This window comes from Poecilia reticulata, chromosome 7 (assembly GCF_904066995.2).
Source record: "Poecilia reticulata chromosome 7, P_reticulata-male-v2, whole genome shotgun sequence".
NCBI classification, from domain to species: domain Eukaryota; kingdom Metazoa; phylum Chordata; class Actinopteri; order Cyprinodontiformes; family Poeciliidae; genus Poecilia; species Poecilia reticulata.
In genome coordinates this window covers 14,035,382-14,058,753 of record NC_088836.1, presented here as the reverse complement: position 1 = coordinate 14,058,753, position 23,372 = coordinate 14,035,382, and the positions used below count along the sequence as shown (strand labels likewise).

Sequence of the window (23,372 nt, the reverse complement as noted above, 5' to 3'; positions counted from 1 at the left end):
TAATATTTCCACCACATGTTTTCCTTCCACTCAACTTTCCATTAATACAGCACTCTGCAAATAGTCAGCTTCTCTAGCAACAATATCTTGTTTCTCATGAAAGACCCCAATGACTGTTTTTTTTATTGTTGTATTTAATTAGCTGTAAGCCATAACGATAACACACACGCATGCGCGCGCACACACACACACACACACACGCACACACACACACACACACACACACACACACACCCACACACACACACACACACACACACACACACACACACACACACACATATATATAATCTTCTGAAAAACTGAGTTTTTATTTGCTGAAAGCCAAAATTGTAAACTATTAATTCAATCTATCTGTCTACACATGACATTTCACCTGTTTAAGAATTTCTTCTCTGTGCTTTTGTTTTATTTTATGTTTTTAGTGTATTTTGCTCTTTGGGCATTTTGCGAATAAAGAAAATAAATGTGTGCTGACTGGTTTATCACTTGAATTATTGAAATATGTTAACCATTCAGTGACATTCTAATGAATTAAAGTGCCTCTAGTTTTAAGTAAATAAAGTTCAAGTTGCAATAGTATTAGACACCAACAAGAACCACTGTAATAAAATGCAATAAGTCCTCATTCAGATGATTCTATATGCTCATTTCTTGGTCAATGACTTATAAACAAACAAAAAAAATCCGATTTCAAACGAGAGCTATCGTTTCAAGAGTCGCTTCAAAGTCCGAAGTATGTATTTGATTAAAGCGCAATCCTTTGACCTGTGGCTTTAACCAAAAACATTCTTATCCGACGCATAAACAGCGTGAGAACCAGTGCGGCATCAAAGAAGGCGCTTGTTACTTTCGTGTACAACCTGTGGGCGGAGTATCTGCACCTGTGGACATACTCACGCCACTCAAAACACTCCGCTTCCATCATCGGGACGCACAAAAACGGACAGTCTAGCTGAGCCATGGCCGCAGAGGAGAAAACACCCGGGACCCAGGAAATGCAGCTGCTGGATATCAGCTCCAGCTCTCCCCAAACAGAGTCGAAAGGTTCACAGGAAACAGAGCGTGAGGACAGGACCGTCCACCTGGAGAAGCCGCCGTATTCATACGTGGCTCTGATTGCGATGGCAATCAAAGAGAGCCAGGATAAGAGGACGACTCTGAGCGGGATTTATGAGTACATCATATCAAAGTTTCCATACTACGAGAAGAACAAGAAAGGATGGCAAAACAGCATTCGGCACAATTTGTCTCTTAATGAGTGCTTCATCAAGGTCCCGAGGGACAGCGGGGGGGACAGGAAGGGCAACTACTGGATGCTGGACCCGGCTTTTGAGGACATGTTCGAGAAAGGGAACTACCGGCGCCGGAGGAGGGTGAGGAGACCCTACAGACCCGCCGGCCTGCCTTACCTGACAGGAAACCCTATGGAGTATCCAGAGTCTCTCTACCTTCAGTCGTATGTGAGCGGCGCCTGGGCGAGTGGGTACCCTGCGCCCCAGGTCGTCTCCGGATCCACCCGCGGACTGCCCATCGGCGGTTCCTACTGCTCGCCGCCGCACTTCCATCCCTCCGTTTACGGGGCCTACCAACATCGCCACCCGCCCGTGCTGGTTCCACACAACGGGTACCCTTACGGAGGAGTGACCCAGCCGGTGAGCCCGGACGGAAGCACGGTGTCTGTGCCTGGCCCGCAGTTCACTTCCTACTCACGGCAAGCGGAGTCGCCGCTGGTTTATTTCTCGGAGCAGTGAGGACTGCAGGCTTTCTGACTGGTGGCCGCCGGTTCACAGATTCACGGTTCATGTGCTTCACTATTTCAGGTCAGCTGGCCGTCGTTCATCAAGTTCGTTTAAATTTACTGTTTGATGGTTGAATTAGTTAGATCACAATTTGAAACGTTAGCTCTTACACATTTGTAAGATGTCTGTCTTTTTTTTTTTTTTTTTAGACGCTGGTTTCAAAGAGACAATAACAGATTTGATGGAGGTTGTTCAAAATTAAATAGATTAAGCTGCCAGAACGACATGAGATAAATACAGATATTTTTTTTTTACAGTTGTGTAAGGAAAATGTTGTCAGCCTACATATTTTATTAACTTTTATTTTTGTATCTAGAAAACGCTGAAATAGGCTGTTTATGTACGTTATTTACTGATTTTTTTATTGTTCTAATTCTTTGAGCTGCTACATTATTGATGACACTGATGCACTGACTCGTTTATATTGTTTAAATTGTGAATGTTTCAATACCGTAAACATATATGACTGTTTAAATAAAAATATTTTTGCATACTGTCATTCATTGTCTCATTCCTTTATGTTCTGAAAATATTGTTCATTTGTAGAATAAATGTTGCTCATTTTTTTGTAGAAATCATAAATAAATTTTTTTGTTTAAGCATCTTTGACTTTAAAGAGCAAATAGTTGTTTGGAGGCAAAATGAGAAGTTTAATGATGCTATTACTTTCCGCGATTATAAAAGTTGACTGAAGATTCCTGAGAATCTCTTTGGAGATTTATTTGTACGTTTTTGAAAGGAGGGAGGTTTAATTCTGAACAACATGTAAATAAAATAGTCATAAATAAAAAATATAAAAATAGTCATAATCTCAGATAAAGATTATGGTGCTGCATTTGAGGTAACTCGGAAGTAGTAAATCTGGAGGGAAAAAAACTGGGAAAACTGTTTTCAATGTATTTTTCGTTTGAATCTGGTGAATGGCTTTGTTGCTTAAATAGATCATGAAATGAGATTTAAACAAACAGTTTGCCAAAAATATAATACGTTTATTTTTATTGCGTGCTTTAATGGAAATTAGGTCGAACATAACTCAATTTTGAATATGTGCCCAATTTACTTAATAAACTGAATGGAATGCATCCTATAGTTTCTACGCACTTCCGCTTCCTGTACAGGGGGCGTGAACAAAAAGAATTTCTTTACCGCGTGCTCCCTCGCGCAGTGTTTACTGCTGCACTTAAAACACTACGATAATATTTTAGCTTAGAAATGGAGACATTTAACATGCTGCTGTTGGAGTACCCTCAGTTAATGTACGGCGGGGTCGGAGCTACGGCGTTTATTGCAGGCGGAGCGCTGATCTACAAAATAGCTGCTAGGTAAACGCTCCGCTTTTTCGGCCATCTAAACCAGTGTCCTATGGTTTCTAACACGGTTCGCAAAAAAATGTTTTACGTTTAATTTGCTTTTTAAAGAACTGTTGCAACTATTTAGATGAAGTGTTCATTTATCAAGAATGCACGCGTGCATTTTGTCTCGTGTTTAGTACTTGTCTGCGAACATACGCTAGCCTGTATGCTAACGATGCTAACAGCTGTATTACCTTATTGCGAAACACTTCCACACAGCTACAGTTTCTTCATGTTGCTCAAATCTGATGCTATCCAGTGTGAGAACAAGGGTAATAAGGTGTTGTCCAATCGTTCCTGGCCCATACCGACCCTATGAGCTCCCCAGGTGTCGAGCTTGAGTTACTTTTTCCATTTTTTGTAGTGGAACATGTAAATTAAGAAAATGCTCCTAATACCTTGATATTTGTAGAGTTTTTTTTACTTGTTAAAACTAACGAAAGAAATATAAGATTGATCATAGCTTACACCCTTCAGCTTTGTCGGATTTCTATTAATCTAAACATTAAAAATTGCTTTACCTTACCTCACTTGCTTGTATGTATTTACTTCTTGGTAATGATGGGAGTTCTTAGTTTTAATGCGTTAAATTAACAGGGAAAAAATGTTAATTTCCATGTTTAACCTGCTGATCGGAGATCACTCACTGAGAGGAAAATTATCCCCCTCTTGCCTATTGACTGGTGCATTTTTAATCCTAAATATGTAATGTTACTGAGGGTGATGAGTAGCTTTTCCCTCAGTTTAAATACCATGACTGTCACAACCTTTCACAGCTGGAGTTGTTGCCACTTACTGCACCACTTTTCTCTTGTATATTTGACAAATATGTTACAGATCTTGTTATTGTAACCTCATTAAAACCTCTGTATAGTGTGTGCACATACGGCCATGAGTTTTTACCTGTTCCACTCCTTCCGCTTGTAGCATCCTGCCTCTGGGGCATAACGTGATGGAAAGTGCATCAGCACGTTTGGTAAAGAACAGAGTCAACTAAAACGCGCTTATTGCTTGCAGGAAGAAGCCCGCTTATGCAAATGTAAACTGCTGGTTCTGCAATCAGAACACAGTGGTGCCTTATGGAAACAGGAACTGCTGGGATTGTCCCAACTGTGACCAGTACAATGGCTTCCAAGAGGTAATTTCCAAAACGTTTTTTTTTTTTTCTTTTTAGCTTTGGAATATTTTATTTTTTTTTTGCCACGTAGAACCATTTTTATGTACTTCCTCTGTTTTCTGTTTGTTTTATCTTTAAAAGAATGGAGATTACAACAAACCCATCCCAGCTCAGTACATGGAGCATCTTAACCATGGTGTAACTGGAAGCGTTCCTTCACCTGAGACACCCAAGACTCTGCAGTGGGTTAACTGTCAAATGCTGCTGTGCAGGAAGTGCAATAATAACCAGACTGCGAAAATCAAGCAGTTGGCTTCGTATGTTCCCAGGGATGACGTAAGTAATCAGTTTAAGTGTGCTCAAATTCAAATAAAGCTTTGAATTTTCAAGCGAGTGGGGGGGGGGATTCCAAATCTGATCCCTTTTCTTTGCTTTTCTAGGACAATTACGATGAGGAAATCGAAGCCTACAAGCATCACCTGGAGCAGACTTTTAAGTTGTGCAGGCCATGTCAGACTGCGGTGGAATATTACATAAAATATCAAAACCGCCAGCTTCGTACGAGGCTCCTGACCCACCAGCTCCGGCGCTCCCCAGAATCAGACTTGGGGTTTGTGAAGGTCAGTGCAACCGGAAGTCTGAACAGATAAATATAGTAAAGTTTTTAGCAAAAAGGAAAAAACATAATAAATCGGCAGCCGTGGAAATATCACCATGAAAATTATCACATTATATAAAACATCTAGATAGATGTACTCTAATTTTTTTTACAAACGTACAAAGTTGTTGAAGTCTTATTTTGTCAACCTTTGCTTATGTTCCAATGATGCATTGTTCCTTGTTTTTCTTCAATAAAAGGAGTAGAAATGGAGCCATGTTTTCTCTCCCACAGAGCTCCCATTCTCTGTCCTCGCCCACCGGAGTCGTGCTGTTACGGTCCCTGGCCTTCCTGATTTGTGCGTTCCTTCTCACTACGTTTGTCTATAAATTGCCGGAACAGCCTCTCCCTCCAAATGGGCCACAGACCTTAAGTGGGGGCGTCGTTCCTCCAAAGCCAAAATCCAGCAACGAGTCCACCGCCAGCAACGCCACAGATTTGCCTGCGTGGCAGGGTCTGCTGGACTTCATCCCAGAAAAGGCTGTTGAAAACGCCAAGCTAGTCTGGCAGCACGGCAGGGACAACCGGCTGGCGGTAGTGTCCGTGGGCCTGATGACTTGTCTCACGGCTATTTTCTTAGCCGGACCGATGCGGTAAGCGTCCACCGCATCTTTGTCGCTTCTGTGCAATATTTAAACTTGCGATTCGTAACAAAAACAACTCTGGTGGTTTGAATTTCCAGGTTGAGGAGAATCGACGCCATAGCCTCTGTCCTGTGGTTTGTCGTCCTGTGCCTCTGCCTGGCTGAGAGCTACTTGACCGACACGCCGAGCTGGATGGACTCAGTGAAGCTTGCTAGCGTCTCCCTCTGTTGCCTCGTCGGCCTCGCCGCCGCCGCTACTCGCAAGCCACTGGGTCAGCGAAGAGCCAGATATCGAAGGTCAGATTCTGAGCAGTAATACATGTTCACATTGTGTTTGAATGTTGGGAGTCTACATGTAGTCTTCTCTGGGTGGCTTGTGTAACAAGATCGAACATAGCTGTGGTCGGTTTTTCCTCAAATAAAAACCCGTACCGTTATTGGATGAGTAACACTTTTAGCTTATCAATCATGGTTTGAATGAGTTGTCATTTTCCTGCAGTGACTATCAGACTGATCTCAGAACAAATGATGGCATCTTTATTGGATAACGCAACACTATAGAGCTTAACCTCAATCCAGTCCTGTACAAATGTTTTAAATGACTTTGTTTTTATTTGAGGAAATCTATTTGTCATTTCTTCCTATTTCACTGTCTTTTTTTATTCTGTCCCTTTGCTATACTGTTGTGAGAACAACTGACTGTGCTATGATGACATTCAGATAGCAAACTCTTTACTTAAGGACTGTAATAATTTACAATAGACCCATGGTTTACCATAGTAACTGATTCATGGACGAAAAAGTTGTAGAGATCAACTTCAACCTTTGAGGTACGATGATTTTAGAAAATGATCTCCATGTTTCTCAAAGGTGGTTCAAACATTTCTATAATCCATTGTGTTTTTACTAGTTTAGCTTATTAACTATATAAACCATTAACAAAATCACATTTAAGGTGAGGGACTGTAGTCACATTCCTGTCAGTATTAACTACTGTATGTTTTTATAGTACTAGGATTTTTGTTTAAAAATGTCTTGAATGTACTAACTTATATTAACACTACCTAGATGCTATTGCATGAATTACTAATGTTAATTCTCAAAATGTGAACAAATCCTGGCCTGTATCCATACGAATCACTCGCAGCTGCACAAAAGAAAAGTTTTACCTTGAGCGCATAAAGCAGCGGCTTCTAAAGCTGAATGGCGGTTTTGTTTAATACAAACACTCAGTATGTTGGCTTTGCTGCTTGCACAGTGTTGGTACAAAAAAAAGTTGCACATGTAACTTTGACTTTGCTAATAATTGCTCTAAAAAGCTTTTACTTGTCATAATACTGAGCGCTGAAAAAACGGGAAACTTACCAAGAACTTTGAACTAGCTGAATACTTTAATAAAGAAAAGCATGTGACCTTGTAGGTAGCATACTGTGGGGACGATGCCTGCTGCAGGCAGATCTTGTTACGTTTTCAGTTTGTACAGTAGCTCTTTGTGGCTAAGAGACCAGATAGTTATGTCATCTAAATATGTTACATTTCTAGATTTATTTCTTAAACTATTATGTCAAACATTTAAGCTGATGTCATAATCAGATTTGATATTTAAACATTTAAATCTTAACCTTTTTCTTCTGCTATAAGTTCTTGCACAGCTAATTCCTACTAACTGCATGGTCATAGTCTCAGCCTGGTTTGAATGTGAATATTCTGACATTTTACGGTCTCTTTTTTTCCAAAATAATCCTCCATCTGTCTCCACCAATACGCCTCTAATCACTGGAAAACATTTGCTCTGTACAGTATTGTGCAAGAAGTTGAAATGCTATTTCTCTGTAGTGATTAACTGTAAACTGTAGAAACGTAAAGCAGTATTAAGATTGTTACAGAGCTTTTTCAAGGCTTCCTATGCTGCCTTTAATAGTCTGGAATCCAGATTCAGCTATGTGTGTGTTTTCATTATTTCTCAGCAGAATAACTAGTAAAAATCCAGCTAGGTGGCTGTTCAGTTACTCAAGTGTCTAAAATGTAATAAAAATAAATAAATCTGGATCTGGAATGGTTGGAATTTTGAGTGGAAAGTTCACAGCAGTTCTGCTCTCACATATTTGATCTTTTCTTCAACATCTCTGTTACACACGGCTTTCTCATTTCTTCATAACAGTGGACTGATGTATGGTAACATGTCGGTAGTAGTGACGTCGATTAAAACAGGACTGCGTACTCTTACCAACAAACATTTTAAGTCTTTGACACTTGGATTATATAGTAACATGATTGGATCTGATCAAATGCCTTCCATTAGCAAAAACATGTAAAGTGCCTACATTTTTGCACAATACTGTTTGTAGTTATCTAAACATGTTTAACTTGATCTTAGCAATCTGATAGTTGAATACCTGCCAACTAAACGCCTTGTTTAGGTTTACTTTGTAGATTAAAGCATTGCTAAAGTGTTTTATGGGATTACATAAACAGAAATATTCTGAAAATGCGGCGCAATGATTACTACAATAGTTGTAGAATACTAATATTCCTCTAATTATCTTTCTAATTTGTTGATAACATTTGTACTAACACAAACGTTGCATGAAGTCAACACGTCGAACCACACTAATTCTCAGTATTACTTTATTTAATTTCACTAAATTAAAATGGATAATAACAGATTAAAATGTGTCTCCAACTGCACAGATTTATTTCTTTTTTTGTTAGTGCAGTTATAAACTGCAGTGTTAGGTGGCATTTCAGTGTTTTGACAGGCTGTGAAAATCATTAGATGAGAAATGTAGTTTGTTTTTAGAAAGAAAAATCAACTTTATTGTAGTTTTCTGTATTTATTGCTGTGAATTTTCTTTTGGTTCCCCATGACTGTGGAACCCCACACATAAATTAGATGCTTTGAGGTGTTTTTAGCGTATTGAGTATACTGGCAGTTGCTGCCACGTCTGTTGGTTATGAAATTTGCATTGCAAAAGTATTCATGCCCCTAATGTTTTTCCACATTGTCGCAGTACAACGACACGCATCAGGGTGTTATTTGGATTTTATCTGATAGAGCAACACAGACCTTAAGTGGCCTCAGACCACTTAAGGTCTGAGGCCACACATTCATATTTGTGAAGAGGAAGAACATCCAGCATAGTGTTTTTCATTCATGTTAATATTTTGGTGTTTGTCTGTATTCAGCCTCCTTTACTGATGTTTTGAGTTAAAAGTTGTTTCATGTTCGTGGCCTTAATAACAGAAAGACACGTTGTGTTGCCACTTTTACCATTTAAAAATACAATTTATTAAGGATCTCACTCTAAATAAGTACAAAAACCTGTCCGTCTGCATCAGGTTCATTTGCTGAAGGCTCAAATTTGTACTTTTATGGGCCATCAGTCGGGGGCCATACAGAATTAATCTAAGGGCCGCAAATGATCCCAGGCCGGACATTGGACACCCCTGGAGTACAGGACGCTGAAATCAAATGCATGTCTCATTTTTCAGATTTTCATCTGTAAAATTTCTTTAGAATTTATTATTTTCCCTTTCACTTTGCAACCGTGTATTACACTAAATCCTAGAGGAATACATAAAGGTTTGTGGTTGTAACAAGATGAATGTGGAAAAATTAAAGTGCATCTTACAGTCGTAGCAAACAAAATTTTTCATACTGTAAGCACTGCAGTAGAGAAGGAGAAATTTGCCTTTTTCAAAACCCATCAGACTGAAAAACCTTTTTTGTTTCTTCAATTCCAAATCACTACTTCAGTGACTGTGTCTTACGTATTTATGTAAAAGCACAACTTGCCAAAGTTTTACATACTGTGCCCAAAACTGGCTTTAAATATTTAGTTTACCTGTTTTGTATGCTGTGATATTGATTATCCCCAGCCTCCATATTTATCTTTTTTTTTTTTTTTTTGCCTTTTTGGGTAAATTGCTGTATCAGTATAATAAGCTGTCTGAGTGTTAGTATTTGCTAAGTAAACATTAAGCTGTAAAAGCACTGTATTAAAACCCTTATGGTAATTTTCTTATATAAGCTACCATTTAAGAAAACCGCAAACATATTTTGTGTAGTTTAAATATTGATTGCGCTTTTTTTACAGCATAATGTTGATATTTTTCACCTTCTCTGTGTTATTGTGAATGTGCAGCACGTAGCTAATAAATGTGATATTTCATACATAGATGTCGCAGCGATGTGTGGACCCCATAGATATGAAGGCTGGGGTTTTTTTGTTTGTTTTTTTTTTAACAGATGGTCGTATCTATTTCCATCATTTTGTCTCGGATCAATCTGTTCTCTGGTTTCTGATCTGTAGCAGCCATGAAAAGGGAGCTTCATCACTGTTGAGAGGTTTCTTGGAGTTTGCACATAGAAACATTGTGTTCTGGATACTAGCATGATCTTGATGTCTGGCTTTACTTTGCTGATTTTTTTTTTCTTTTTTTTGTGCTTCCTGTTGTTGGCTTTAATAAACAAATAAATACAAAATTGGCTTCTGGTATTTTATTTATCAACCATGATGTCACATCTGTGCTCATGTCTCTTTCTCCTCTTCTTTTCTCTGTGTATGTTGCACTATAAACACCTACTGTAGCATCTTGCATCGTTTCTCTGCCTTTTTACAAAGATCAGATCTCTGCTTTTGCGTTTTTCTTGTGCTTTTCTTTCTTGTAAAGCCAAACCTGCGTGGTCGGTTTTCTTCTTCACATGCAGCATTAACGACACACTTGAAGTTACAACCCCTGTTTGGATGTCCACCTGCAGTAACTTATTGTTTGAGGTAGTTGGGTCTGTTTGCTGTCTTTGTCTCGGCTGTTCTGTCTGCATTTCAACTAAACCCAGCTGTTTTTATTGTTCCGTCCAGCGTTCCACACCGATTATTGACGCTGCCCACAATCATTTCTCAGCAGCGGACCAGTTTGGTTCTGACCGTGTTTTCAGCCAGTAGACCATTACATTGCCTTTGTGTTGCAGATACCTTTCAGGCAGCGCTGCAGTCCCACCCTTCAGCAGCCAGCCTCCTCCCTTTCACCCACCCGACATGGCAGACAGCTTCATCCTCGCCCCACCCCCCAACATTTCTGAGCTTATCAGCCGCCAGCACGGTCCTCGCGAGCGCAAAGCCTCCCCCTCCACTCTGCCCGGACGCCTCAGCAGAGCCCTCTGCCTCGGGACGGTCCCCTCCCTCACGAGGACAGGTAACGCTCAAATCTCAATTGGAATTTATGAAACCATTTCCCCCCGCCCCATTTTCAGCTTCTGAGTAGGATTCAACTTACAGGTTGGAGTTTGCTATTGTTCTTTTTGAGTAGATTTGAATTCTTCTTGCGATGGTGTGATCAACTCATTGATCACAGTATCATCCTGCGATAAGTAAATCATCCACGATTTATCATCCTGCACTATATAAAAAAAAGAAAAAGTAAACGAATGTCCTGTTTGAACGTTTTTATGAAAATAGTACGGCTTTTGAAACGTATAACAAAATGCTTGATTTTATGTTAAGATTGAAACTGGGGGGGAAAAGTTTCAGAAGCGAAAACCTAAATAAAAAAAAATGCTGCTAATGTGGGTCCAAGGGGATTTTTACACTTTTAGTGTTATAGTTATGTATATGTATATAAATTAAAGTCAAGTTTGTTTGTGTAGCACATATCGGTAACAAAGCAGCTCAAAAATGCTTTTCACCATAAAAGCATAATATTGTTACCAATTACAAAACAAGCAGTAAACATTACATTTTGTCAAACATCATCAACAAAATCATCAGGCAAATATCCATCAGATATATTTACAGTGCTCCACCACCTACTAATCAAAGGCAGATCTAAACAGATGGAGTTTTAGCCTCAGTTTTTCAGCATCTTTGCAGTTTTCTGGAAGTCTGTCCCAGATTAGAGGAGCATAAAACTGAATCCCGTTTCTCCATGTTTGGTTCTGACTGTCACGGCAAAGAATGAAAACATCCAAAGCATTACAATGTCATATCAAATTGCCAATTTGTTATTTGCACAAATAAATCTGAATAAGTAATCCTGCAAAATAAAAAAGTTAAAAACGTTCATTATAATGGTTTAGGTGAGGTTTTTGTGTGTTTTTATGGCGTTATACTGGTTTTCTCTTATTGAGCTCTACATGACAAAGAGTTGTTCTTTTTCGCTAACAAAAATACATTTTTAGAGGTATTTTCTATTTATAGAATATATCTACATTTTGTGTTTTTCTCATCTTCAGGTTCTGGCTACCTTTTTAGTGGTAGTAGACCTGGCTCCCAGTACAAAGACTCACCATCATCAGGTACCAAAATGTCTTGTTTTCTCTGATGCCACAGTGCAGAGTGAGGTTTTTTTTTTTTTTCTTTACCAGTTTGTTTTCTTCAGATTACTTTTCTCTGAAGTCCGGGAGCCGCCCATCATCCCCGGCCCCCTCTCCTACCCCATCAGTGGCCGGGTCGGTCACGTCCAGCTCTGGTTCGGCCAGACAGCGCCGTCCCCTCATCAGTCCGGCTCGCCTCAACATCACTGGCCAGAAGCTCCGCCTTTTTTCCCGCGAAGCAGAGCCAAAGCTCGTTTCTCCACCGTTGTCCTCGTTTCCTTTTTGCGTTGAGCCGACGCCTTCGATTTACAGCGGCTGCTTCTCACGAGACCTCTCTCCTTTCCAAAGTCAGAACGGTAAGAATCTGCGGTTGACCTGGACAGAGTAGTGGTTATTGTAGGCTGCATGTAGCACCACTAGATGGCAGCGTAGAGCATTGTCAAGCCTGACTGTGGGTAAGGCTACGGTTTATTACATGGCTGAGCTGCTTTAGCGAGGGGTTTTGGGTAATTTGATGTGATTGTTTTGTAGATTTAAGTTGCTTACTGAGAGATGGAAGTGTGATAGAAGAAGAGGAGAAACAAAGCAGCTCCTCGGCGTCCTCCGCCTGCCAGGTTGGAACAACAACACAAAGTCCTGAGAGCTTCTCTGCACCAAAAGGTAGGCATCCCACTTGTAAGTAGAAGCATGAGTAACTCATTAAGTCAATAATTGCTGATAAAATATTTTATCCCTCACTAATCTGTGTAGTGTTATTGGTCATTTTTATCAGTTTTACTCCCAGATGATGTCCAGTGCATGAATTTACCCACAAAACAGCTGAAACAGTGACTACTGTTTTTGTAGAAATAAGTATATTTCGCTGATACTACTGTATCAGCGAAATAAGTGTTTGACTGCTTTTGCGTCAGTATTTGAACTCTTCCACCCATTTGTAAGCTCAAATCGCATGTTTTGATGTATAAAATTTAGCTGTATGGGAATATATATACTGCTCAAAAAAATAAAGGGACCACTTCAGTGTTCACTTAAATGTTGAAGTGTTCCCTTTATTTTTTGAGCAGTGTATTATTGTATGTTGGCCAATGAAAAGCACAGTTATGTTTCATGCTGTTCACTCTGAAGGATGGACTAATTTTCAGTTGCTTCCGTTCACTGCTGCCATACTTTATACACTCTTACACAGTATGTTAGACAGTCATTTGACGCCTGTACAAATAATAATATATTTTAATGATAATACGAACAGTCAAGACTTAAGCAGAAATTGCAAGGTCTGTCTGAACATTGCCATATAAAATTTTTTAATTGTATTATTAAATACCATAACATGGCAATTTACAGGGCAGATTGGGTTTGCCACAGGACTTTTTGAATGCCTTTTTTCAGGTGTCGGTTTATAACATCTCCAAGCTGCTGCTGTCAAATCGCCATTCCTACCGACTATAGAAATATCTATAAAACTCTTCATTGTGTGGCTCACAATTGACCTGGTGTTTTGTAATAAAGGCTGAGCTTTTATTACAAAAAAAAAAACTCAGCCAAACTCGCATGCAAAATTCTAATGCAACTCTAATGCAACTTTTGACTGAGTTGTCGTCTGCTAACTGCATAAATAAATGTAACTATTGCGAGCCTGAGCATAATTAAAAATAAAATCACAAAGTTTGCCCTTTAAAACAGTGTTTCTCAACCCTGGTCCTCACCGCCGCCCTGTCCTGCTTGTTTTAGGTATGTCCCTTCTGCCACACACCTGAATTGTATCTCTAGGTGATTAACAGGCTTCTGCAGCACTTGATGGTCATGCAAACGATTTGAATCAGCTGTTTTGGAATAGAGGCACATCTAAAACATGCAGAGCAGGGGGGCGCTGAGGACCAGGGTTGAGAAACGCTGCTTTAAAGTGTTAAAGTTGGGAAACCATTTAGATGCACACATAGTTTTTGTGGTAATGTTTTATAAAGCAGTATTATCCTGAGGGCTGTTCAGTCCTATGCAGATTTCCCCACCATTACAAAACCTGCAGCTGCACCCTTAATTTACGTGATCTGTACTTATTTACCAATTCCCATCATGTCAAGGTCTATCCGGGTTTTACAGTAAACAGGAGAACGGCAATATTTAAATATTTAACGTTTTTAACCTTGGTCTAGAAGAGTCCTGTTTCCGCTTTATTGAAATTTTAAATGCTGACAACAAGCCGAAAAGTTCCTGTTACCTAATTGAGATTATTCTTCTTCTTCTTTTTTTTTCTCCTCTCAGGTTTTGTGAAACATTTGATCTTACCCTCGGTTTTATTGACGAGCCTGACTGCCAACCTGTTGTTCGGCTGCTTCTATCTCTACCACAACTGGCGCTGAAGCCTCAGCGAGTCTGCTGCTGGTTTTCTCATGAACTGAACAGAGAGCCTGGGCCGCTGGATCTTTTTTTATGTCTCTGGCCTCCAATACCAGAAACCCCCCACCCCCACCCCACCATCTGCTGGCGTTTGACTTAAAAACACAGCAGATTTCAGCAAGCACGTTTCAGTTCGAGTAAGACCTCCTGTTTTATTCTAGATTGAAATAAGAGAGCGAGAACAAATTGGGCGGTGTGTCAGAACCCACATTTGGACGTGCGCTACGTGCACGATTGAGCCGATGCTGATTGGGCGCTGAGGGGGTCACATGTAGCCTGCTGGCACCGGTTGTGATGACTGGGTGCCTTTCATTAGCAGAAAGTATTTTCTGGTTCTCTGTCAAAATGAAGGGGCACGCTTTGTTCCTGAGATGAAACATGTTCTGTTTTGAAATGTAAAGATATGTGGTGTTGATGTGTATTGTTGTGTACATTCAGCTGCAAAACTGTTCACTGGTGCTCTGTTAACTCCACCTAATGGAAAGGTTACATTTATTCACTACTGAAAAGGTTCTCCGAAAATAAAGTATCTTTGTTTATATTTATTTATCCAATCAACCCGTAGCGCCATCAAGAAGAATATATTTTTTCTTTTTATTAGTATTTAGTCAATGCGAGTTTTCTTGCACTGTTTGAGTTAATTATTTAGTTCTTGGACTATGTGGGTTTAAAATCGTGTAACATGAGTGCAGATGTTTTTGGTACACTTGATGTGAATGTTGATTTGATGTAAGTTGCATCTGTGAAAATTGTATAGGATTTCTTTTTCTGGTGTAAATAGGGGCTATTTTAGTTTCATTTTATGTGTTGCTGTGACTTTTTCTCTTAGACAAATGATGCTAATTAGAATTTTTAATTCATCTCCTTTTTTAAGTGATTCGTAGCGATGTAAAAACACAAAAATGCAACTGCAAGATCTCTGACTGTTTAATGACAGATGCATGAAGCTGTCATTAGGCAGCCTTAGGTTTTTCAGCGTACTGTACACTGAACGTACCTATGCATTTATACTTGAAGTGTGACGGGCTTACGTTTGAAATCATGTCTGAACGGAAGTGATCTTTTCTATTCCAACAAGATTAACCTCAGAGAGAGTTAAAAAAAAAAATTTTTTTATTTGTTTCAAATTGATTTTGTCTTATTGGTAACATGAACACAGTGCGTGTTTGTTTTCTTTGGACTTCACTAGAGCTAAATGAGAGACATTGACGAGATGAAGTTGTCTGTTTACATCAGTGGTTTGAAGGTTTGTGGCTCTGCTGTTCGGCTGAGTTTGTTACTCTCTGGTATAATGCTCATCTGTACCAGTGCTTTTTTTAAATAAACATATTTTTTGTAACTCAATTTGTGCTTGTTCTACTTTTCTTTCTTTAAAGACCAACAGATTTTCTTTTTTCACACAATTTGCTGCTTTAGGGTTTAGTATTTTTGTCAGACATTTTTTAAAGCATACTGATACTTCACATTAAATAGGAAAATCAATCAAATTTCTTTTTAGGTCTATAATTTACCCTGCTGTGCTGGAGATCCTGGCTTACAGTGACGCATTCCTGTTTTTTAAAGTTTGATCACAGGTTCGTGCTCCGGGGAAATTCCTGATAATTAACCCAACGTTTCATTGTTTTGACCTCTGAACCACTTAGTTTTTGCATGTACATATGACCTTATGTGCTCTTCCATCATGCTGGAAAAAACATTCGTCCTACCAAGAAAGTAATTAAAGTTAGTTCTAAATTTGATATTTATTCATGGAGGCATTTTCGCCCATTTACGTGCAGATTGTTTTATTTTATTTCATCATTCATAAAACTATTGTTCCCATTTGTATTTCTCTGTTTAAGATGGTTGTTAAATCTCTACTTTGTCTTCTTAAAAGCACATTCACCTGCACATTCCTTGTGTTAAACTGGATTCTTCTCTATAGCTTCTCAGTGTTTTTTTGGTTTTTTTGCCGTCTTGCATAAGCAGTCCTTCTGCTGACTGAGGCCTCTGAGAATAAAATGCGACCAGATAAACTGTCGTGGCATCAGCTCAAAACCATAACTATGTAAATATTAAAATAAATATATGTGTTCTGGTTAAAAACCTATGTTATATCCAGGGGTGAAAGTAGTTTTAAATTCTTGGGGGTACTATGACAAAAAAATGAATAAATAAATACAATTATATATATATATACACACACACATACACCTACTAAGGCATGCTCCGACCGACCGACCGCAAAACATATTACAATGTGGAATAATGTGCATATTTCACATGTCACTTTCATTCACACATTGCTATCAAACGGTCTAACATATCAGCTGTGCAATACAAAATGCAGTAGGCTTCATACATTTTTCTTCAATACCATATGCATGAAATTGTTCAAAGTACAAGGTGGAGAAAGTAAAGCAAGCAGTTCATGTAATATGATAGAGTACATTTTCTTTTAACAGGTAGATTGCCAGATATGTACAATACATAACAAACCAACCTGATATTCAGATCCATCATTTCTTATCCTGTTTCTGTTATTAAGAGTCAGTTCCTCTCTGCACTCCACCAGAGAGATGTCCACTCACTAACAGACTGTCTTCAGGTTGTTGGGCTGTTCGTGAAGTTTGGCTGGAGACACCAACATGCTCCTCTACTGCATTAGAGAGTCTTCAGTCTCTGAGTAGGACAGCCAGTGTCGGTCTCTGGATCATAAGAAACAAAAAAACATAACAATGAGAAGTGGAATACATTTTTAGTACAACTCTAACAACAAGCCTCAATTACAGAAATGTAGAGTTTCAGAGATATTAACACTTACATAATCATTTTTGGAGCTGGAATCTTCGAAGAATCCAAGGAGGGATCTGGAGGGGGAGGTTAGGCTGACGATTCATCCTCAACCAGACTGGTTCTAATATATACAAAAAGGCAATAAAAGGATAAAAAACATGCTGCAAAACGTATATAAGAAGACACAGCAGCGGGAATAATGCTCTCAACGTGAAAAAGGCTTTTACATTTTTTCAAAGGAAAAAAAAACGATCAGAAAGGTTAATAAATCTGACCAATATGCATGTAAACGTTCAACATCATGAAAAAACATACTGCAGATTATTACGGATCTGTTCAAGTTAGCCAATAGTTTGATTAAATGTTCACCGGCTCGATTTTTTTCCAACACTCCAACACAGAGCCGTGTGTCATACAAGTTCAGCTCAACTCAAAATAATAGTTATAAACCATCTCAGAAAAAATGACTTACCAAGCGCAGTAAATAACTCAGACATGTGGAAAGTAAATAGTCCTGACATGACTTGGCTTCAGTCGCTTCGCTTCGCAGGGAATCTGTGATTCTGGGGCGGAGTCAGTGAATTAACTCCTTCAGTGTTAGAGCCGCTGGTGGAGTTCAAAGTTCACCGACCGAACTCTGAACTCCGGATCACCTGATCGGGTTGTTACTGAACCGAAACGCACAGAATTGCGCAACACCTTGTTGAAACAATAATCACTGAGATTATTATTATTGTTGTTGGGTCATTAATTTGAACACGTTTTGTTGATTTTTTTTTATTGTTGTTCTTTAATAAAGTTAGGAACGTTTTAAGCGAGCCAGAGGAGGACGTGCGGGTATCAGCCTCCTGGCTGCATTCAGTTTGTCACCTAATGCCGAGATCGACTCAAAACCTTCCGGGATCAACGTTGCACCGCTGTATGAAGCACGAACAGTTCAGAAACAATATGAAATGGGGAAAAAAGGTATTTAATAACTGATTAAGTCGTCTTTTAGATTGGTTTTCAAAACTAATCAGTCATGGCTAATTAGTGGGCGCAGTCGCGGCTGCACAGTGAACCCATTGATTTTTTTTTTTACAGCAGACAGCCGCTCCCCTCTCTTGCAGGTACTGCGAACCCCCGCTAAATCTTTTAGGGGTACGCAGTACCCTGCCGTACCCCCTTACTTTCACCCCTGGTTATATCACTTTACATCCACAGTTTTCCTCTAAAACACATTTCTGAATGAAACGTCATCAATGGGATTATGTACCAGAGTGTAAGCTGCTGCACTCAATTTTATTTGTTTTCATATGCATTCGGTTTTCTTGTCGTGTTTTATATGCCCATACCTAGTTGATTTGAGTCCTGCAGACCCCCCACTGGAAATTCAAGGGGGGGTTTATATCATCTTGAACTCTTGACTACAGCCAAGTCGCAGGTTAGTAGTGTTAAATATTCCATTTCTAAATGTCGCTCCCTCTGGCCACTTTGTGCATTCATTTTTGTTTTTTTCCTTTTGTTCTAAATTAGTACATGTTTTTTTTTTTGTTTTTTTTTTTTACTTGTTTGATTTGGGCCCCCCTTCTCTGTAACTCTCAGAATAACTTTTTCTCGGAACTGCCTCCCATATTTAGCCGTTCTGTGCGACTGGTTTCAAAAGAGGAAGCTCGAGCCCTCCTCAATAAAGCTGTTTCACAGCAAAGCCGGGTGGTTAAAGGAATCCAGAAAACAGCTGGTTCTTGGAAACATGTAAACAAGTTTATTATTTTATGGAGTATATTATCCATAAAGGCCGTTTCTGCAGCTTTGCTCCCAGCTCACAGGCTGTCATTCTCTGGATTGCTAAGATAAGACATTGGTGGCATGAAGCATGTTGAAGCTAATTTTGATATAAAGCAAAAAATAAAAAATAACCTGATTAGCCGTATGATGCTAATTTTTTAATAAGGCAAAAAAAAAAATCAGCCTGATCCCATACGAAAAAGTATTTGAGGAGAACCTGCTGGTGAGCTTAGAAATGACTTTGTAGCTTTAACCAAACTGAAATGTTGTTTCCAACCTGTTGTTGAAATTCTTGAGATTGATGTGTTGCTTTGTGAGGTCCTTGAGCCCATGAGCTCAAGGACCTCACAAAGCAACCTCACAAAAACGTTGTCAGATTTTATTACTGATTTCTTGGACCGTTCAATCCAACAACACAAGGGTTTTATTTCTAAACCATTCAATGTGCTCAAGTCTTTAGCTGAATTTAGGATCACTCTGTGCTGTTGAACTTCATCTACTTTCCCATCGGCTCTGTTTCCAAATGAGAAAATGTCCGCGTCGTGATTCTTCCACCACCATGTTTCGCTATGCGGATGGTGCATTCAGGGTAATATGCAAAGTTTTGAATTCAGGCCAAAAAGTTCATCTTAGAACTGCACCTCTAACCAGAGCACAATTCTTCACATGTTTGCCGCATACCTTACATAACTCATTGAAGTTTGCCACTCTTTTGTAAGCACTTGATATTTTTCTTCTTGCACAACTTCATTGTCCTTTTAGCAGATTGCCCAACATTTGTTTTTTGTTGTTGTTGTTGTTGTTTTCCTCTAATGTTCTCAAACACCACACCTCTGAGGCGTCATCAGCTCAGATGGATTTATACTGACACTAAATTACACTCTGACAGACTCTGTTCACCAGTCAGGTGTCTCCTGACATTAGTAGTTGACCTGGATTTTGTTTGAGGTTATCATAGTAAGAGAGGCTAAATTCAAAAGCACCCTGCATGTTTCAGATTTTAATTTCTAAAAAAAAAAAAAGAGTGAAAAGTATGTTTCTTTCATTTAACAATTACCTACACATGTTCCTGTAAAAAAAAGATTTTCTTTTTATTGAGTTTTTTTTTTTTTTTTTTAAACAAAGTTTGTTTGGAGTTGTAATGTGAAAAAGTATGTGGAAGACTTTAGGTGATTTGAATATTTTTGTTAGACACTATGAGCACTCTAAAATGTAATTCCTGGACACTATTTAGGTTTTTGTGCATAAGTGTCTCCTAAATTGTTTCCATCAATCCCACTTTTTTCTGTTTTGTTGGGGGGGGGAAAAACAACAGCTATATACGTTTTGCAGTTCATATCCAGGAAGAAAAAGACCCTCTCTGGTCTCCACCACAGTGCTGCGGGTAGCTTCAGCTGAAAGACAGTAAACAGGTCACCCATCTGAACGTCACATGGTTCAAACTATTATTGCGTGTTTGTCTATTGTGTGAGATGAACGACGGTAGGTCGTGTTGTTGCTCGATGTTGAAGCTGAAGCACCCAGTTTAAATCAACACCAACAGAGATGCTTCCATCAAAGAAAGCGAAATTTAGCAATATATCAGGAAAAAGTTTGACCAGAGTTTCAGTTCTGCACCTTGTTTACCGACAGGGGATTTTATTTTATTTATTTATTTTTTCAGGCTAGCAGTCGAAAATAGATTTCCGGCTCTCTGAAAGGGTGGGAAACATGTTCATGATTTCAGTCTGCCGATCTGTCCAAAAAGGTTTCTCTTCTGCACTGTCGTTTCCTGTTTTTTTTTTGTTATGTTTTTTTTTTTTGTACCAGCTGGTCTGAATTGAACTCACAAGTTCATGTTTCATGTTTTTCACAGCACTTGATAAGATCTACTAAAGCAGGTCTTATGTTCACACAGGGAAGCAGCCTTCTGTGAAATTCAACAGTAAAAAAAAAAAGAAAAAAAGGGGACTTTCAGAAGATGTGTACAGAGAAGCTGAAGCGAACTGGATAACTTGACCTGGGCAACAAACAAATTGTCTTTCTTGATGTAACTCTTGTATGTTTTAGTCAAAGTTATTCTATTAAATTCAGTTTGAAAAGAAGCCCTTTGCTTTGCAGAGCGCTCTGTTGTCACACTGTTGACATTTCCTCTTTCTTACTGTATGGTTGTAGCTACTACTGTGGTTTATGTTGCACTTCCATGAACTCACTGTTCGTACTGCAGCGGAGCCGAAATGTAGCTGATTGTCATGTTCTCACAAAGAAAAAGAAGAAGGAGAAAACAGAAAGGGAGATTCCCATAGAGTTTATTTACAGTGAAGACTTTTTAGCTTGAAAGGCTCCTAACAAATGTATTTACTTACATTCAGATTTGACTGCCGATCTTAAATTTGTGAATTTGTTTAAATGTCTGTGTTGCACATGGATGTGGGGACTTGGTGTTTGATTTAATTACAGAAAAGCAGACTGAAATCCACAGAGAAACTGGGTCACAATACATCTCAATTAGGATGCTTGCAGCTAAAATGAAACTGATTATTTATCTGCTAATAAATAACCAGCGAATCTCGTTGAAAGCTTTGTGCCTCACGAACTTGAAGTTGTACATAATGTGCTTCAATCGCCGTGCAAGAAAAGACTTATAACCACGTGACAGCAGCATTCGTTTCCCTTTCATTAATTAATACAGATTGTTTTTACATGTGAGGATTTCACCAATGGCTACGACGAGCAGGGTACACTGCTAGGAAAGTCATTGACTTTCATTCATTCTTTTTTTTTTTAGAACTTCACAGTGATTATTTTAGGAGAATTATCTACCGGGAGATAATAACTACTCACAGCCTCTCAACAGAACCCCATTTCAGAGACTTTTGGAGAATCCCTTTAGGATGAGTTTTGATTAAAAAAGACAACACATTTTCAGAATGTAAATGTGTAAGTTAGCAACTGTTTGATTTTGCTAAAAAAAAAAAAATACTGAGGTGAAAGAATAGCAAACTAGCACAATGTAATGTATAGGTATTAACGTATTTTTAACACTATCAGAGTTTTGTTTTTATCTCTATTAAAATGCTTTCCTTTTAAGCTTTTGTCACAGATTAACGACCCTTAACCTAAACTAAATAAACTAGAGTGTTAGTGTTGTAAAATCACACTTATGTTAGTGTGGGGTAAAAAAAAAGCATGTGGCAACAAATCAATACATTGGACTTTTAAGTGCATTTGAAAACATGAATTTTTAGACTTAGCTGTTATAGACTGTTTACTCAGTGTGTATTTAAATGATATTAAAACATTATCTAAACCGCCTATTGCACATCTTTGCTAAAATTTTGTCTAAAACAGAACCTTTTTCCACGTACTAATTCATTTTTTACATGTTTATTAGAAATGCAAACCTATTTCAACCAAGTTAGACAAGCATAAAAAAACATCAGAATGACCGGGGTTCCAACTCATGTTTTCACCCAGTATCTTTTTACCTGACTATTGCACTTTGGTACCTTAGCTGGATAATATTAAGGTCTAGCGTTTCTGAAGTGGACATTTCATATGAAAACTAGCTACTTTTTACGTGCAAGCAAAGGTTCAACTCTGTTCCTCATCTGTCAGAGTCTTGTCAGTATCACGTCCTCTGTCTGTGTCCTCAGCCACAGAAGTGGAAGTCCAGTAGTTCTGACTGGAAATTAAGATTTGTGCTGAACGTTGAAATTTTTTATGAGAAAAAAGAAGAAAAAACCTGACACACACACATTGATGTTGTCACCTCATCTGGAACAAGGATAACATTGGTTCATGTAAAGCTGTCTGAGTTATGGTTCATTCTTTTTGGTATTATTGATATTTTTGTGCACCTTATAAATATTTAATTCAAAGTCTAAGCACAAATCCCTTTTAGATCAAACAGTTTGTTCAGACAAACCTCAATGGAAAAAATACACAAGTCTGAATCTGGGCACTTTTTTAAAAAATCTATTTTTTTCATATTTGTTAAAATATGTTGTGACAGCACAATATAAGACAGATAATCTGTGAAAAGATCGATCTCATCCACCTCCACCAAGTGTTATTATTAGCGTCAGCAGAAATGCACCGCTCCCAGTCAAAAACAACCAATCAGAGCCAAGAGGAGTGTCTTAGCGCTGTCAATCAATCTCGTGTATGCGCTGCTAAGTATGACATTGGTGGCGAAACAACTTACCGCTCCATGAAAACTGTTTACCTGCCATTATCAGGAGCCATGCTACAAACTAGACTGAGTGTTTGTAGCAGTTTAGTTATGAAGACTGGTTTCTGTTGTGGTGACAGCTATGAACCCTCTTTCTCTCTAATGTAGCAGAGAGGAAGAGACATGGTGGAACGAGGATGATTGACAGCACTGAGGCCCTCCTACTGCCTCTGATTGGTTGTTTCTGACAAGCAGTGAATTTCTGAAAATGGCAGCTGGATTGCAAGGAGTAAGCAGAGGGGCTTGATTTTGTTTTTTCACTAATTGTTTGTCTCATATTATACTGTCAAGACATAGTGACAGTTTTAGCAAATATTTAAAAAATGTAATTAAATTTAGTTAAATATTTTTTCCAAAGGAGTGCCATACTGCAGCTTTAACTCAGCGCTATGTGA

At 38.7% G+C, this 23,372-nt stretch overlaps 2 protein-coding genes and 1 long non-coding RNA gene across 5 annotated transcripts; 2 read left to right on the top strand and 1 right to left on the bottom strand.

Moving 5' to 3' along the window:
* The first annotated feature begins 807 nt into the window (after positions 1-807).
* On the top strand, positions 808-2,336 carry foxl2l (forkhead box L2-like). Its single transcript, XM_008413354.3, has one exon. It carries the CDS (start codon positions 963-965, stop codon positions 1,752-1,754), a length of 792 nt encoding a protein of 263 aa, XP_008411576.2. The 5' UTR covers positions 808-962; the 3' UTR covers positions 1,755-2,336.
* A 563-nt stretch (positions 2,337-2,899) lies between these two features.
* Positions 2,900-15,566, top strand: tmem201 (transmembrane protein 201). Of its 3 annotated transcripts, XM_008413355.3 has the most exons (12): positions 2,900-3,124; positions 4,172-4,292; positions 4,413-4,607; positions 4,712-4,891; positions 5,164-5,522; positions 5,612-5,809; positions 10,485-10,708; positions 11,745-11,807; positions 11,891-12,181; positions 12,357-12,485; positions 13,509-13,556; positions 14,088-15,566. In XM_008413355.3, the coding sequence occupies exons 1-12, from the start codon at positions 3,015-3,017 to the stop codon at positions 14,183-14,185; spliced, it is 2,016 nt and encodes a 671-aa protein (XP_008411577.2). In that variant the 5' UTR covers positions 2,900-3,014; the 3' UTR covers positions 14,186-15,566. The 3 variants fall into 3 exon arrangements, with proteins under 3 accessions (XP_008411577.2, XP_008411578.2, XP_081465072.1); XM_008413356.3 differs by lacking the exon at positions 13,509-13,556 and having other exon boundaries at positions 2,901-3,124; XM_081608946.1 differs by lacking the exons at positions 10,485-10,708; positions 11,745-11,807; positions 11,891-12,181; ... (1 more) ...; positions 13,509-13,556; positions 14,088-15,566 and having other exon boundaries at positions 2,901-3,124; positions 5,612-9,998.
* LOC103467209 (uncharacterized) lies at positions 13,042-17,555 on the bottom strand. The gene is made up of 3 exons (XR_534047.3): positions 17,470-17,555; positions 17,026-17,118; positions 13,042-16,909 (listed from the first exon to the last, which is right to left on the bottom strand). It is a non-coding gene; the product is annotated as an uncharacterized LOC103467209 (long non-coding RNA).
* Between the last annotated feature and the right edge of the window lie 5,817 nt (positions 17,556-23,372).

What these genes read in the sequence shown, in the direction of transcription:
- foxl2l (XM_008413354.3), top strand. Translation starts at nt 963, where the DNA reads ATGGCCGCAGAGGAGAAAACACCCGGGACCCAGGAAATGCAGCTGCTG.
- tmem201 (XM_008413355.3), top strand. Translation starts at nt 3,015, where the DNA reads ATGGAGACATTTAACATGCTGCTGTTGGAGTACCCTCAGTTAATGTAC. An exon ending in CGTATGTTCCCAGGGATGAC is followed by an intron (nt 4,608 to 4,711) that starts GTAAGTAATCAG and finishes TTGCTTTTCTAG; the next exon opens with GACAATTACGATGAGGAAAT. An exon ending in TCCTTTCCAAAGTCAGAACG is followed by an intron (nt 12,182 to 12,356) that starts GTAAGAATCTGC and finishes ATTGTTTTGTAG; the next exon opens with ATTTAAGTTGCTTACTGAGA.